Here is a 15338-nt window from a genome sequence, read left to right on the forward strand (position 1 = left end):
TGAAGGGTTAAGTAAGATGGCCCTAACACCGCCACCGTGTCACTTTTTATTCTAAAAATATTTTGTGAAGTCAACCTATCTAGGAAGTCCTATTTTGTTAGTCCAGCTCTAATAGAGTGCTGTCAGTTGTGACGTCAGATCCAAGGTTAAACGTCACGAGTCTGGCTTTAGCAATGGGCGTTTTTTCTTTATGGGAAAACAGCATGGGTGACGTCACACCGGCGCTTCTGACAGCACTCTATAGAAACAAAATGGCAGCCAAATGAAAATGGCCAGAAACCTTTGTCCGGGATGAACGCAACGATCGAACTACAATTTTCCGAATTAGTGTGAATTGCGAACGCGGTTCGGAAATTGCCAACACGTTTCCTCCGATTTGCCAACTGCAAACGCGGTGACAGAACTGACAGACACACGCACATACAGACATGTCTAGTTTAATACCTCTTCTTAACGTCATCGTCACTCGGTGAGGTAAAAAGCTTAGTGCAGGGAGAGAAAAGATTTCCATAAAAAACCTGTATGATAAAGAATAATCTCTCTTTGAATTGACCAAAACTAGCGGGAAGATGTGGTGGGAGTTTCGCGAGCGTCCAAAAACTGGAAAGCTATTATCCCTTTTTAAGATTTTTATCCAATGAAAATATTACGTTTAAAAGCGAATTATGCTACGAATCTATACAACAATCATGGCAAAACTCCCTAAGCTAAAATTCCCCTTTATCCTTCCTTCAAAAGGGGTGCGAAAACCTTTACAGGAAAGGTCACCAGGGGTCATTTAGGGGGCGCAAAGTATGCGAATATATTATTAAAACCACAGGTGGTTCGCGTCTCTGTATTTTATATTAAACCAAAGAACGAAAAACCGAACCTAAAAACTTTAGACTGTTTCAAAAGCTAATTATAGCAACGCCAGGTTTAATGCTTTACATAAGTTTATAATATATGCTTCTTAAGTATGACACTTCCTTTACGTCGCAATGCTAGAGACTTACTAAGAGCTAGTTCGACAACAACGTGAGAATGGACTACACGCGGTTTTGCAGTCCATCTTCATGACAAGCTCTCAGTAACCAGTGACAAACTTATGAAACATATCTTACGAACTTATGACTTTACTAAGTATCTACATCATTCTGGTTAGTATAATCTTTGAGCTAAAATTGCCTTTGAAAACCTGAAAATTCATTTTCCGAATATCGGTGATTGCCAAAAGTCGATCTGACTTCCTGTGCCAAAACACAATGAGTAAATAAATAAATAATTTTGGAATAAAACCAGACGATCAAAGACTATAATACGTCATATTGGTAAATATAGTCTTTGAGTACTTGAAATCAAAATTCTCCAGGAAAACAAGAAAATGGAAATAGTCGTAAATGGAGTCTTTGAGCGCCTTAGTAAAACCAAAATTCCCTAGAAAAAATTTTTCCGTTGTTAATTTTGCCGCAAAACTGCCAAAAAAAAGGTCATAGAGTATAGCACAAGGGAATTATCAACATGGTGATAATTTCCTTGTGACTTTAGCAATGAGGACTATAGTTACTAGCATACTAGTAATCGTTTTCAAGCAAATCATTAAAAGGGGAGCAGAAAGATTGGAAAAAAGCATCTTCCAAGAAAAGCATATGGCCATGGATAAAGAAAGCGAGTGAGAAAATTTGTTTTCACGATAGAAGATTGACAACTCCCTATCTCTGACAGCAGCTTATTCGATATATGGTCTGTTCCAGGCTTCCAGCTTCGGTTGTTAGTACGCGCAAAGCTAGGTCTTTACGTTGGAGCGGCTTAGCTGTAACCGGCCTATAACGTAGCTAAAAATCAGTATTTCAGAACAGAGTGTATATCAAATAAGCTGCCGTCGGAGATAGGAAGTTGCGAGGGGCCGGTTACTCAGTGTAATCGGTGTACACGGCTGTACCCTTGACTGCACTAAAGTGATTACGGTAATCTTTATAAGCCCTGCCCTTGACAATGCTAAAATGGTTACACGTAATCCGTAATCGTTGTACAGGAAATCTCACAGTGATTAGCCCCTCGGGGAGTTGAAAACAAATTTCCTCACGCGCATCCTTTATCTATGATATGGCCAAGAGAACACTTGATTTTTGTTGGTAACTGACACCAGGTTTAATGATACGCTGAGGGGGTCGACACTATTCTGAAAGATAGAGGGAGTTTCTCATATCTCATGGCGCAAGCAAGCTTCAATGAAGCATACTTCATGTTTTTATCTATGAACCTTTAATGTTATCATTGAGGAAGCAAATTATACACTCGAAATTTGGGCCTTCATACTTCCTTTAAAGGGAGGGTGAAAAGGAAAAATCAAGCGATTTTTTTATCGATTCTCCTACTAATCAATCTGCATAGTGAAACTCCCAGGAAATACTTCTGAATGATTTTAAAATTCTAATTAGTTTGAGATTTCAAAAACATTTTGAAACTAGCACCTCCAACTAGGGATGTCAACTTCCCAGAAAAAAACCGGTTTTCGGTTAATCGTTATATTTAAATGGCCGGTTTAACCGATTCAAAAAACTGGACAAAAAAACCGGTTTTTAACCGGTCGTTTATGATAAATGTTGAAAAATGCGATACTCCAACGTAAACTCAAAGACCAAATATAGAGTAATATCTTTCCCATATACGGCAACGTCATAACCCTCTATCTCTTACCTTAGTGATATCCCCTCTCCCCTTCCCTTCCGGGGGCAAATAGTATTCTCTAGTACAAAGTTGCCCCTAAGGTAGGGGATACACAGTTCACTCCCCCTCTCAACCGAAATTATTCTATTAGTACCGATTAGTTAGTACGTACTACTACGTAGTACCAATAGGTGTTAAGTAATGCCGTTTTCCATTGGCATTCTAGAATAGGCCAATGAAAAATTACTCGATAGATGGAGTAATTTTCTTGGAGTGAGAACGAAAGTTCCTTTAAAATTGCATTATACCAGAAGTGGTATGATACTAGAAGTATTGAGCTAACCAAATTCTTCACTCGGCATTAGTGAAAAGACTTGATAAAACACAAACGGTTGGCCCTCTAGTGGCGGTTTCAGAATTTTTCCCTCCAAAACGTGAGACGCTCGCGGTGGTAGACGGCCGAATTAGATTCAAGGAGCCGCGTCCGTGTTCTGCGGCTTTAGGTTGAAGGGAAGGGGGTAGGAAATGTTTTTGGAACTCGACCAATTTTTCTCTCTCTAGTTTTAGCGCGTGGGAAGCGGCACAAAATCCTCAAATTTGTTCACTAGTGCCAGGATCTATTACCAATGCTAGAGCCCTTCACTTCTAGTCTCATACCACTTCTGATTATACGCATCTATGTCTCCTTTGATATTGCTCCATGGTGGTAGATTGTTAGCAGCCAACCGAAGCTAAGTAACATTAAGTGACGAAAATGGAAAACTTTTAATTCTGTGAATTAAAAAAAAACCGATTCGGTTTTCGGTTTTCATTTTAAAAAACTGGTTAAAACCGAAGAATTAAAAAACCGGTAAAAACCGGTGCTCCGGGATTGAAAAAACCGGTTTTCGGTTAAACCGGGCGGTTTTTGACATCCCTACCTCCAACCAATAGAGCTATCTCAGTTGTGACGTCAGTGCCTAGGTAAAACGTCAGGGGCTTAGCTTTGGCAGTGGGCGGCCATGTTTGGTACCGGTTTGGTTCTACGGGAAAATAGCATGGGTGACGTCACACTATGGCTTCTGAGATAGCTCTATATGGTAACGCCTTAACTTCTTGTTAAATGCTTAAAATACATTTAAGAGTTGAATCAGGGATAGATGTAATTTTAGGAGGAGGAATAGAGAATAATGTGGGCGCTCGTCAAAGTACCGGACCCCCTTCCCTGGGACGGGGGGTTCAAAGAAGAGGCGGGTCATAGCGACAGAGGTAAAAAGTAATTAGTAATTACGTATTTTTCGCCGTCCCCCCGTCAGCAACGTCATCAAAACGTAGTTTAAGTGAGCCAATAAGATAATTTAAAATTTTCGTTACGTGTTGGAGTTTGGAGAGAGGGGCTTTTTACTGGGCTATGATTCGGACTTGAAGTAAATACTAACCGTTCTCCATTCCTACTCCTAAAATTAAATCTATCCCTAGTTGAATATTATATTAAGAGAAAGTCCACTAAAATATTAAAGGACATTCATTTATTAAAATACACAGTCATGACAAAAACAGATATATAGTGACTGATGAACAGTGAATAAAGGGGTGGGGGTGTATGTGATGTTCCTTCACTACGACTTAACTAAAGAACTTTTAATTAATGCCAGATCTTTCGGTAATTCGTAGCGAGGTTGTTGCCAAATTTACAGGTTATATATAAAACAGTTATATTGATTCAATATATCGATTCATTTTCTTATTAATTTTACACTCTCTCGTTTTCTTTCGGGAGAAGTTTTAATAACGCAATGAATTCACGCTTAATAACCTTTTTTTTTACTCTACCTTGGTTGGCAACATTTATATTTTAATAATATCTTATCCGAATATTTTTAATTAATTTATTTATTATTAAACCATCTTTTTTTCAGTTTTAAACGTTCAACCAATATTATTATCTTATTAACCATTTTTAATTCTTCGTCCCAAAATATTTTTTGTTTATTCCTTGAAACTGTTTCATCGATCAATACAAACAACTATTTATTTAAATTTGTATATTTTGTCTGTCTGATTTGATGATATATGTGATGATTATACTACATGTTATGCGCATATTTTTTATTTTGTTTTAAAATCGTTTTTGGAATAAAATAAGTTCTTTAATTTTTTTTTTTTTTTTTTAAAGAATCTATCTGTAATTCAAGAATATTTTTTTTACTTCCAAAAACGTTAGGGCAAATATAGGTGAGGGTTTTATAACTTTTATTACATAAATGTAGGTGTTGTGTTTTTTTAGTATAAAGTCTAGAATGATATTTTAAACTAAGGATAAAGCGCTTGCAGTGGGTGGGTATTTTAATTATATGAGTTTTAGAAGAAGCTGGTTAAGTGGTTATGCTAATGAGTTGCTAAATATTTTAAATATGTATAAGGGTTATGCTTTAATTTAGAAATTAGGATTAATTTAATATAAGTTCAAAGTATTTTAAAATTAATAAAGATCGAATAAACTAAGTAATAACCTCAATATGTTAATTTCAAAAATACAGGGTGTAGCCATGGATAAAGAATGCGCGTGAGGAAATTAGTTTTCACTCTACAGGATAGGCAACTCCCTGCATCCTATCTCGGGCGACAGCTTATTCTGTATATACTCTGTTACAATATCGGTTGTCAGCACGCGCAAAGCTGTTTCTCTATGTAACGTAGCTTTGTACGTGCTGACAAGAGACTAAAAACTTCAGGATCTTCAGGATTTCAAATATCCGCGAGTTTTTTAGCTCGAGTGCACGGACCTCTAGGCCTTAGTTCCAAATACGTGTGTACTGTGTAGTAGGCTGTAGGTAATTTCACACGCATTTGAAACGAAGGCCTAGAGGTCCGCGCACTCGGGCTAAAAAAACTCGCGGATATTTTAAATCCTGAAGATCCTGAAGTTTTTTGTCTCTTGACAGCACGTACAAAGCTAGGTTGCATAAAGACCTAGCTTTGCGCGTGCTGACAACCGAAGTTGTGACAGAGTATATACAGAATAAGCTGTCGTTCGAGATAGGGAGTTGCCTATCCTATAGCGTGAAAACAAATTTCCTCACGCGCATTCTTTATCCATGGTGTAGCATTTACCAAAGAGGGTGGTACTACTGAAGTATAGTGGCTTCTATGGGTCATTTTGAGTTGAAATTGTTCTATGACATTTTTGACTCTAAATCACCTATAAAACCCACGTACCTTGGTAGGTCCTACCACCCTTCTTGTTACGCTGTTATTTTATAAATTAATTTTTATTATCTAATATTAGAATTTGCACTTTGAAACTAATGTTAATTAAGTTTAAAGTACCCTGTATATGTTAATTATTTATTTATTTATTATTATTAATTATTATATTTTTAGTAAAATACTTTGAACGTAAACAAAAATAATCCAAATTTCATAAATTTAAAAGATGGTCGGGCGATGTAGCTAGGAAACACCCCAAGTTAAATATAGGTAGGGTTCAATTAAATTTGTACTGTTAATTAAAATACCAAAGCTATTAGTTGATAACGTTTTTTTTTGTTAAATTTGGAAAAAAATAATAATAAAGAAAAATTGCGTTTTTTTTTGCACTTTTATGAAATAATAAAATTATTTGTATCTTAAAAATGATCCACTTCTTCACTTTGTTTTTTATCCGTATATTACACTTCAACCTTTTCGTTTTTAACACAGTATTTAATATACATTATTATTATTATTATTAAATTGGGTTTTTGGGTGAAAATTAAAAATTAAAAAAAAAATCCTTTGGCCGGAATTTCTTTTGTTTAATTTTTTTTTTTTGCGTTGCGTTGAGGGTTTTTAAAGTGAAACAAAAAGACAGAAAAAAAAGTATCTTACTTTTAATTAAATACCAAAGACAAATAAGTAAAAAGGTGTTTACAAGTAACAGCGGATACCAAAATACAAACTGAATGTTTAGCCCACGATCTAATAAGCAAAGTATTTTAACTCAAATACCAAAAAAAAAAGAAAATAAAAAAGAAGAAAAAAATGTGACAAACTACATCAAAATTGGATAACAAATTAGGTAAACTAATAGTTAAGGACCGGCCTTGTACATGAACGGAAAAGATGATTAAATGCTAAATTCTTTTTTTAGGGACTTCGAATAGGACTTGCGCACACTTCCCGCTTGCAACTGCGATGGCACATTTTCTATAACGCGGCGGCAGTGTGAAAAGGGGTCTTTAAATGCTTCTTTGATAGGAGTTCTTAATGATTAATTACTTATTTTAACACTCTTGTTTTTGAAAAATTTCTACTAAACCTTAATTTGAGAGTTGCCAATTGCAGATTTATATTAATTTTGAGAGTTTCCGATTGCAGATTTATATTAATTTTGAGAGTTTCCGATTGCAGACTTAAATGTAATTTTGAGAGTTTCCGATTGCAGATTTATATTAATTTTGAGAGTTTCCGATTGCAGACTTAAATGTAATTTTGAGAGTTTCCGATTGCAGACTTAAATGTAATTTTGAGTTTCCGATTGCAGACTTAAATTTAATTTTGAGAGTTGCCTATTGCAGAATCAAATGTAACTTAGTGTGTTGCCGATTGCAGATTTTAAACGTAACATCCCCTATCAAACTTATATTAATTTTGAGAGTTGCCAATTGCAGACTTAAATTTAACTTTTGAGAGGTGCCAATTGCAGACTTCAATGTAATTTTGAGAGGTGCCAATTGCAGACTTAAATGTAACTTAGAGTGTTGCCGATTGCAGATTTTAAACGTAACATCCCCTATCAACTTATATTAATTTTGAGAGTTGCCATGGCAATTGCAGACTTAAATTTAATTTTGAGAGTTGCCAGTTGCAGAATTAAATGTAACTTTGAGAGTTGCCAATTGCATATTTAAATGTAACTTTGAGCGTTGCCAATTGCAGAATTAAACGCAACTTCCCTATCAATTCGGCAACAAAAAAAAACCCTACCTTACAAAGGGGGGGGGGGAGGAAAGAAATAAAAATTGTTAAATTTTCTTCCCTATTTGTAGTCTAATTTTGATGTAACTTTACACTTGAAGTTTCGGTTTTAATTTATTTTTTTTTCAAATTGCCCTCTTAAATGTTTTAAAGCAAAAAACCTAAATTAATTTTAGAATAGGGATCGAGGGAGGATCAGCGTTAGTCCATATTATTATACAAATATTGTGCGCCTATTAGACGTATCTTTTCTCTCTCTCTAAAAAAAAATGAGCTTTTATTTTGGCCCAAAGTTTACCGGGAAATGGGGAAAATGTTTCATTATTTTTCTATTTAACTTTTTACATTGACTAAACAACGTTCGTTAATCAGTTATAATCTTAATGAAATAAAATGTTCAAGCATACTTTTTTTATAAGTACAACCAATAACTAATTAAAAAGTCGAGTCCAACTGAGAAATTAAAATTTTTCGCTGTGAGATCCTTTACTTGAGAAAATTCGAATTTTAAAAAAATTTAACGAATTTTTTTTTTTTTTTACGTTTATATTTTTCGAATTTTAAAAATTTTAACGAATTTTTTTTTTTTTTTTTACTTTTATATTTTTCGAATTTTAAAAATTTTAACGAAATTTTTTTTTTTTTTTTTACGTTTATATTTTTCGAATTTTAAAAATTTTAACGAAATTTTTTTTTTTTTTTTTTACGTTTATATTTTTCGAATTTTAAAAATTTTAACGAAATTTTTTTTTACGTTTATATTTAAAGTTTTAAAAACAACTTTTTTTTTTGCACTGAAAAATTTATTTAACTCAGTTGAACTTTTATCTTTAGGAGGGAAAAATGAAAAAGAATTGAAATTTAAAGTGTTTTTTTTTGTATGTTTAAAGAGACAGGCCAAAATTTCTTCTATGGCACTTCTCTACACGCAGATCAGGCGGGATTTCTCACATAAAATTGCATGTTTGTTAGGTTTTTTTTGTTTTTTTTTTTATATTCTCATCTTTAAAAGCTTCTTTTTTATCACACAAACATCTTGCGGTGATACTATTAACAGCCTTTTTTATACTTTATACTTTTTAAATGAATAAATGTAAAAAAAAATCTATCTATAGTTATGGCAAATAAAACGCAACTAAAAAAAAAAAAAAAAATAGCGACAGGAATCAAAGCTTTTTCTCTTAAACGCAGTTTCGCGATTGAAAAAACAGAGGTTTGAACCATTGTCTTTTGGTTGTTCCATTATCATTGTTATATGGTTCTATTGCAAATCCTTAGTGTTAAAAATTAAAATTTTGTTGGTAGTTTAAGTAATTTGAAAGTTTGCGAAGAAAAAAAGAACCCGGGAAAATGATACGATATTTCCACTTTTTTAGAAAATATTTCTAATAATAAAACTGCGTTGCGTTGCGTTTTCATGGTTTAAAGGAGAGTATAAAATAAACAAGAATTATTCTCTAAATTAGACAAATAAAATCCACAATAAAAGTTAGGCCTCGATTCTGACTGTTAATTAAAATAATTTCCATTAATAAGTTTTGCTATTAAACCTGATATTTTAGTTACCAATCAAATAAATTGTTATACTTTCCCTTTATGAGTACGAAAGACCTCAACGGAGTAAATTTAACAACGATAAAAAAAATAATGCCTCTTTAAACGTTAATTAAAGATGATACGAAACCAAATTTAAAATTAAAATACTTTCCCACGTTTGTCGTTAATTTAAAATTAAATTTTCTTCTTAAAATATATTTAAATTTAATTGTTTATCATTAAATTTATGGCCAAATTGCGGGTTTTTAATTCTAATTTTACTGTAGTTTTCTTTAACCTTTCCTTCCTGTCGCATTTTTCAAGTTACATTTAAACGAAAACAAAAAAGATGAAAAGTCCGTAAATGCTTTTTTTTTTTATACATCTGATCATAGAAAGGCTAACAGTTTCTTACGTTATAAATTTTTTTTAAAAGTATGTCGGGTAAAGAGGAGCGTGAAATGGGGGGGGGGGGGATAAAGAAGAAGAGAACGAATGATACAAAACCCTCTTACCTGCATGCTTACAATATATTTTTTTTTTTCAAGTTTTATCTGATGAGAATTTTTTTTTACTTTACCAAAAAAGTAAAAACAAAAAAACGAAAGTCCCAAATATTCAGTCTATGGGAGGATCCTTGTTCCCCCCAGTTTCTGATGAAGCTTCTAACGTTTTACTCGTAACTGTCGGGGATGATGCTGACGTCGTGTTGGTAGTGGTGGTGGTAACTTCGGGTTCTTTTTTCTCCGGAGACGCGGCAGCAGCAGCAGTGGCTGGTTCTGTTTTTTCATCCTTACTCTCTTCTTTATCTTTATTATTCGCTTCGGCTTTGTCATTTTCTTTTTTATCTTCGGTCGCTTCCTCCTCTTCGTCCTGGCTCTTCTCATCCTCTTGAGAGTCTTCTTCGTCAGCTTCATCTTCGGTTTCCTTTTTGTTGTTCATTTCCTTCTCGGCAACATCTTTCTTGCCTTTAGGGGTTTCCTCTTTACCAGATAACTCTTCTTCTTCCTCTTCCATTTCAACGTCCTTATTTACTTCCTCCTCTTCACTTTCCGATTTTTGGCCCTTCTTTGGGCGACCCCTTCGACTTCGCTTTGACGATGCTGGTGTTTTTTCTTTCGCAGCCGCTTTCTAAAGTTATTTTTTAAAAATAAAATAAAAAAATATAATAACTACAGTTAAATTAATTCAGATAAGTACTATTAAAGGGTTTATACTAAGCTTTTATATAGAGCTATTTCAGAGGGGGTAATGGCTACGTCACCAATGCTATTTGCCCATAGAGAAAACCCTCATAAAATGGCCGCCCTACACTCAAAGGCAGGGCCAGAAATAAGCACAGGACACTGGACATTGTCCAATAAAATTTTAAAATGTCCCATAACTTTTTAAAAAAACTAAGGGGGTCACTGGACATTTTGACCAGTAAATTTTCCAAAGTTTTGATAGCTTGACTATGAAGATGCGACACTATTTTTGCACAATCAGTGGACAATGTCCTATAATTTTTCCAGGCAAAGAGGGCATCACTGGACACATGTCCTATAAGAATTTTTCCTTATTTCTGGCCCTGCTCAAAGGCAGGCCCAATTTTCGTAGCAGACGAAATTTTCCCCCCACTGAAATAGCTCTATTGAAAATCCTTGACTTTTCCAGGTTATCCCTGACCATTTTAAGGTGTTTACCAGAGCCCACTTCATCAGACCAAGCCCATACTAATCAAAGAATGGTTTGATATACCAAACAAGATCCCTGACAAATCACTGACTTTTTAGGATAAAACTTGAAATCCCAGACCTTTCCCACCATTTTTAAAATCCATGACTAATCCAGGTTAATAATAACAATAGCTTCATTCAAGAAGGATATCACCATCAGCCTAGGCTGGTTTAAATGGGAGTCCAATAAAATAAGGAAATATAAATAATTATCATAAATAAGATTAAAATCACAATAAAGGTTAAAAATTTTGTTTTATAAATGGTATAATATCTTTTTTAAAAATACTCAATGTCTGTGATTGTTTTAGTGTATAGGGAGCTAACAACTGGCTAGGGAGAAGAGATAGTCTGACGTCACGCAGCACCCCTCTGGTTGGCATTTTTGCGCGTAGAATAGGGAGCTAACAGTTCTGACCCTGAAACGTCACACCCTTCTATCTCTTACTGGAGTTTCATCCCCCTATCTCTTACTGGAGTTTCACCCCCCCTATCTCTTACTGGAGTTTCACCCCCCCTATCTCTTACTGGAGTTTCACCCCCCCTATCTCTTACTGGAGTTTCACCCCCCCTATCTCTTACTGGAGTTTCACCCCCTATCTCTTACTGGAGTTTCATCCCCCCTATCTCTTACTGGAGTTTCATCCCCCCTATCTCTTACTGGAGTTTCACCCCCCCTATCTCTTACTGGAGTTTCACCCCCCCTATCTCTTACTGGAGTTTCATCCCCCCTATCTCTTACTGGAGTTTCATCCCCCCTATCTCTTACTGGAGTTTCACCCCCCCCTATCTCTTACTGGAGTTTCACCCCCCCCCTATCTCTTACTGGAGTTTCACCCCCCCTATCTCTTACTGGAGTTTCACCCCCCCTATCTCTTACTGGAGTTTCACCCCCCTATCTCTTACTGGAGTTTCACCCCCCTATCTCTTACTGGAGTTTCACCCCCCCTATCTCTTACTGGAGTTTCATCCCCCCTATCTCTTACTGGAGTTTCATCCCCCCTATCTCTTACTGGAGTTTCATCCCCCCTATCTCTTACTGGAGTTTCATCCCCCCTATCTCTTACTGGAGTTTCATCCCCCCTATCTCTTACTGGAGTTTCATCCCCCCTATCTCTTACTGGAGTTTCATCCCCCCTATCTCTTACTGGAGTTTCATCCCCCCTATCTCTTACTGGAGTTTCATCCCCCCTATCTCTTACTGGAGTTTCATCCCCCCTATCTCTTACTGGAGTTTCACCCCCCCTATCTCTTACTGGAGTTTCACCCCCCCTATCTCTTACTGGAGTTTCACCCCCCCTATCTCTTACTGGAGTTTCACCCCCCCCTATCTCTTACTGGAGTTTCACCCCCCCTATCTCTTACTGGAGTTTCATCCCCCCTATCTCTTACTGGAGTTTCATCCCCCCTATCTCTTACTGGAGTTTCACCCCCCCTATCTCTTACTGGAGTTTCACCCCCCCTATCTCTTACTGGAGTTTCACCCCCCCTATCTCTTACTGGAGTTTCACCCCCCCTATCTCTTACTGGAGTTTCATCCCCCCTATCTCTTACTGGAGTTTCATCCCCCCTATCTCTTACTGGAGTTTCATCCCCCCTATCTCTTACTGGAGTTTCATCCCCCCTAACGGTTGGAAACAGTATTCTACACGCAAAAATGCCAACCAGAGAGGGGCTGCATGACGTCAGACTTCCCCCTAGCCAGTTGTTAGCTTCCTATACTGTTTCCAACCGTTAGGGGGGATGAAACTCCAGTAAGAGATAGAAGGGTACGACGTTTCAGGATCAGAGCCGTTAGTTCCCAATTGGGGAGGTAATTCCAGAGTCTAGTGTCCTGCATACGAACATTTATTCCCAAGCCGGAGGTGAACCTAGTTACTGGGAAGTTAAAAGCTGCCCCACGAGTATTATGACTGTGTGTAGTGGCAGCTTTAAAGAGGAAGAGGCTTCCATACAAACCCCGCCTGACCAATTTGGGCCAAAATCCCCAACAATTTTTAGGCATTTATTAGAAAGGAATCTTACATACTACCAATGATTAATAGCTGTAGTAATACACGGATTTGGATACTGAAAATCCCTGACGTAACTTTGCCAATATCCCTGACCATTTTAAGGTGTTTACCAGAGCCCACTTCATCACACCTGGCCAATATTAATATACCCAACAAAATCCCTGATTTTTTAGGACAAAACTTTAAATCCCTTACTAATCCAGTGACTCATTTATACACGGAATTTTAAAGGGCTCTAAATTTAAATTTTCATTGATTTTTAAATTCACTTACCACTGCTTTTTTTATGGGAGTTTTAGGAGCTGGCTTGGCAACAGGGGTTCCTTTAGTTTGCGATCGAGTTCGCCTTCGGTTACTTTCTGGTTCTTCATCTTTATGTCCCATTTCTTTCAAAAGCGCTTCACCTTCTATCGCCGTTTTAGCCATAACACTTATTCTTTTAGAATCTTTGGCACGGCTAGCTCGAGATGACTTTGTTGTCTCCGTCTTGGATTTTTTCACAGACGGTTCATCCGAACTTCCATCTCCATTTTCAGTATCATTCCGCGTTTCTTTCTCATTTTTGTCAGCTTTTAAATTAGCAGTATCATTTTCAACTTCATTCTGAAATTATTCCAAAAACATAAAAAGATCCTTGGAAAAACTTTACTTTAGCTCGCGAATTTTAAATACAGTTTTTCAACAAATATCATTTCTTGGAGGTTAATCATATTATAATTAAATACAGTAACATTTGAGGTGCGGAAACTATTTTAATCAATGTTTTCATGGCTTTCATCATCCATATCAACAGTTTATCGGAAGGATTTCTGTGTTAGTGTTAAGCGGATTATAAAGTTCCCCAGTCATTTTATGGGGGAAGTCTAGCGATTTGAAGTACGCAGATAACCCACTAGAGGCGGCACTTCACTTTACATTTTTGTTTTGCCTAACTGAAAATATAGATGGCTCTAAAAATCGTCTCTTGAGAAGGGGGGGTTTGGTGGAGGTGCGAAAAATATCATGTCTAAATAAACTCCCCATTCAATGGAAGGACGGCGTAGAGAAAGATAATATGGTGGTAAAATTTGGGGAGCATGGGGTTATACAAGAGCGTGGACGAATGATTGACAGAAAGGCCTAGAACTCGCCCAGGGTTGAGATAAGGTTTATATCAAAAGCCAACTCATACATAGTGGTGCCATCTTTAGAAAACCTGAAAAGCTGGCTTCGGATTACAAATTTCGCATTTAATTTAAATCTATTTAAGCCAGAGTCACCAAAGCAAATCATTCGCTACAAAGCCTCGGTACGGACTGCTGGCAAAAGAGTAGTGTCAGGTAGAGAGGGGAGTAGACTGTGTATCCCTCCCTCTTGGCGCGCTTTTGTAAGAGGGGATACTGTACGCGCCTGGTAGGGGGGATGACACTGAGCAAAGAGATAGAAGGGTATGACGTTTGCATACTTAGTACTGACATTACTCTATTGAAATTTTGCAATTCGAGTGTTTAGAACTGGAGATTCCAGTTCAGGAAGTTCTTTATTTTAAATTAAAATTAACGAATAGTAATTGTACTTAAAACATTTTCAAAACTATATCAATCGCTACAATAGTCATTAAATTTATTTTTAAAACAAACCGCGATGTTCTATCTTATTTAGTTATCTTGTATTTAGTTCAAGAAAATTTGCCTTTATTACTTCAAAACGCTAGACTTCCCCCTTAAAAAAATTATGGTTGGGTCTAATGATCTGGAAAAGGACCATTATTTTGAGGTAAAAAAGCATACAAAATTTAGTAATATTTTGTAAAAAGGGATATTTATGCTTTTAGGACTTGGCATATTTTAAAAATGGCGGGATATCGGGAGGTGTGCCTCTGGGGTGGTGGTAGGATATCGTGGATTATGTCTGGCTGGCGCGATTAGCCTTGAAAATGTAGCTGTAAGATAGCTCCACTGCTAAACCCTATGTTGTTAACTCCGCCATTTTACCCATTATGAAAACCCAATTTTTAACTAACTAGTAGCTTGATAGGATCAATTTCTGAACATTATCTATTAAGTAATCCAATAAAAATGCCCATTAGACCAAGATAAACACTAATATAAGCAATAACACTCCGTATTGCCTCTTATATCTTGGCAATTTTGAACCAATACTAACACCTATCCTAAGCCTTTGCTAATTTGGCACTGTACTACAACGCTAAAATTTGGGTATAGGAAAATTCCGTATTTATTTAGTTTCCCGACAGAAACCCTGTAAAATAAATAGTTCCCACACAAAGTAGACCGAAAAATAAATATTTATACATAATTTTAGCTTACTTTGGTCGCTAAAACCACCGTGTCTCCTTTATTTTCTGACATTGCGTATTTTTGCGAACAAACGAAGGTAATCGCTAAGCCTTGCTTTTCTTCTATGAGCGCCAAAACAGCGGGACGGCGAACCGGATTCACCAACGGCGTCGTTTCGTTAAAAATGGCGGGAACCAATCAAA

The 15338-nt window shown here is 36.2% G+C and overlaps 1 protein-coding gene across 1 annotated transcript; it reads right to left on the minus strand.

Annotated features, from left to right (window-relative positions):
- Window positions 1–4142: 4142 nt before the first annotated feature.
- LOC149702986 (uncharacterized) lies at window positions 4143–15325 on the minus strand. Its single transcript, XM_089866894.1, has 3 exons — window positions 15166–15325; window positions 13130–13459; window positions 4143–10254 (listed from the first exon to the last, which is right to left on the minus strand). The coding sequence occupies exons 1-3, from the start codon at window positions 15205–15207 to the stop codon at window positions 9742–9744; spliced, it is 885 nt and encodes a 294-aa protein (XP_089723020.1). The 5' UTR covers window positions 15208–15325; the 3' UTR covers window positions 4143–9741.
- Window positions 15326–15338: the final 13 nt, after the last annotated feature.

This window comes from Phalangium opilio, unplaced genomic scaffold (assembly GCF_054372755.1).
Source record: "Phalangium opilio isolate 3A_F unplaced genomic scaffold, DU_Popi_V2 ptg000017l_1, whole genome shotgun sequence".
NCBI lineage: Eukaryota > Metazoa > Arthropoda > Arachnida > Opiliones > Phalangiidae > Phalangium > Phalangium opilio.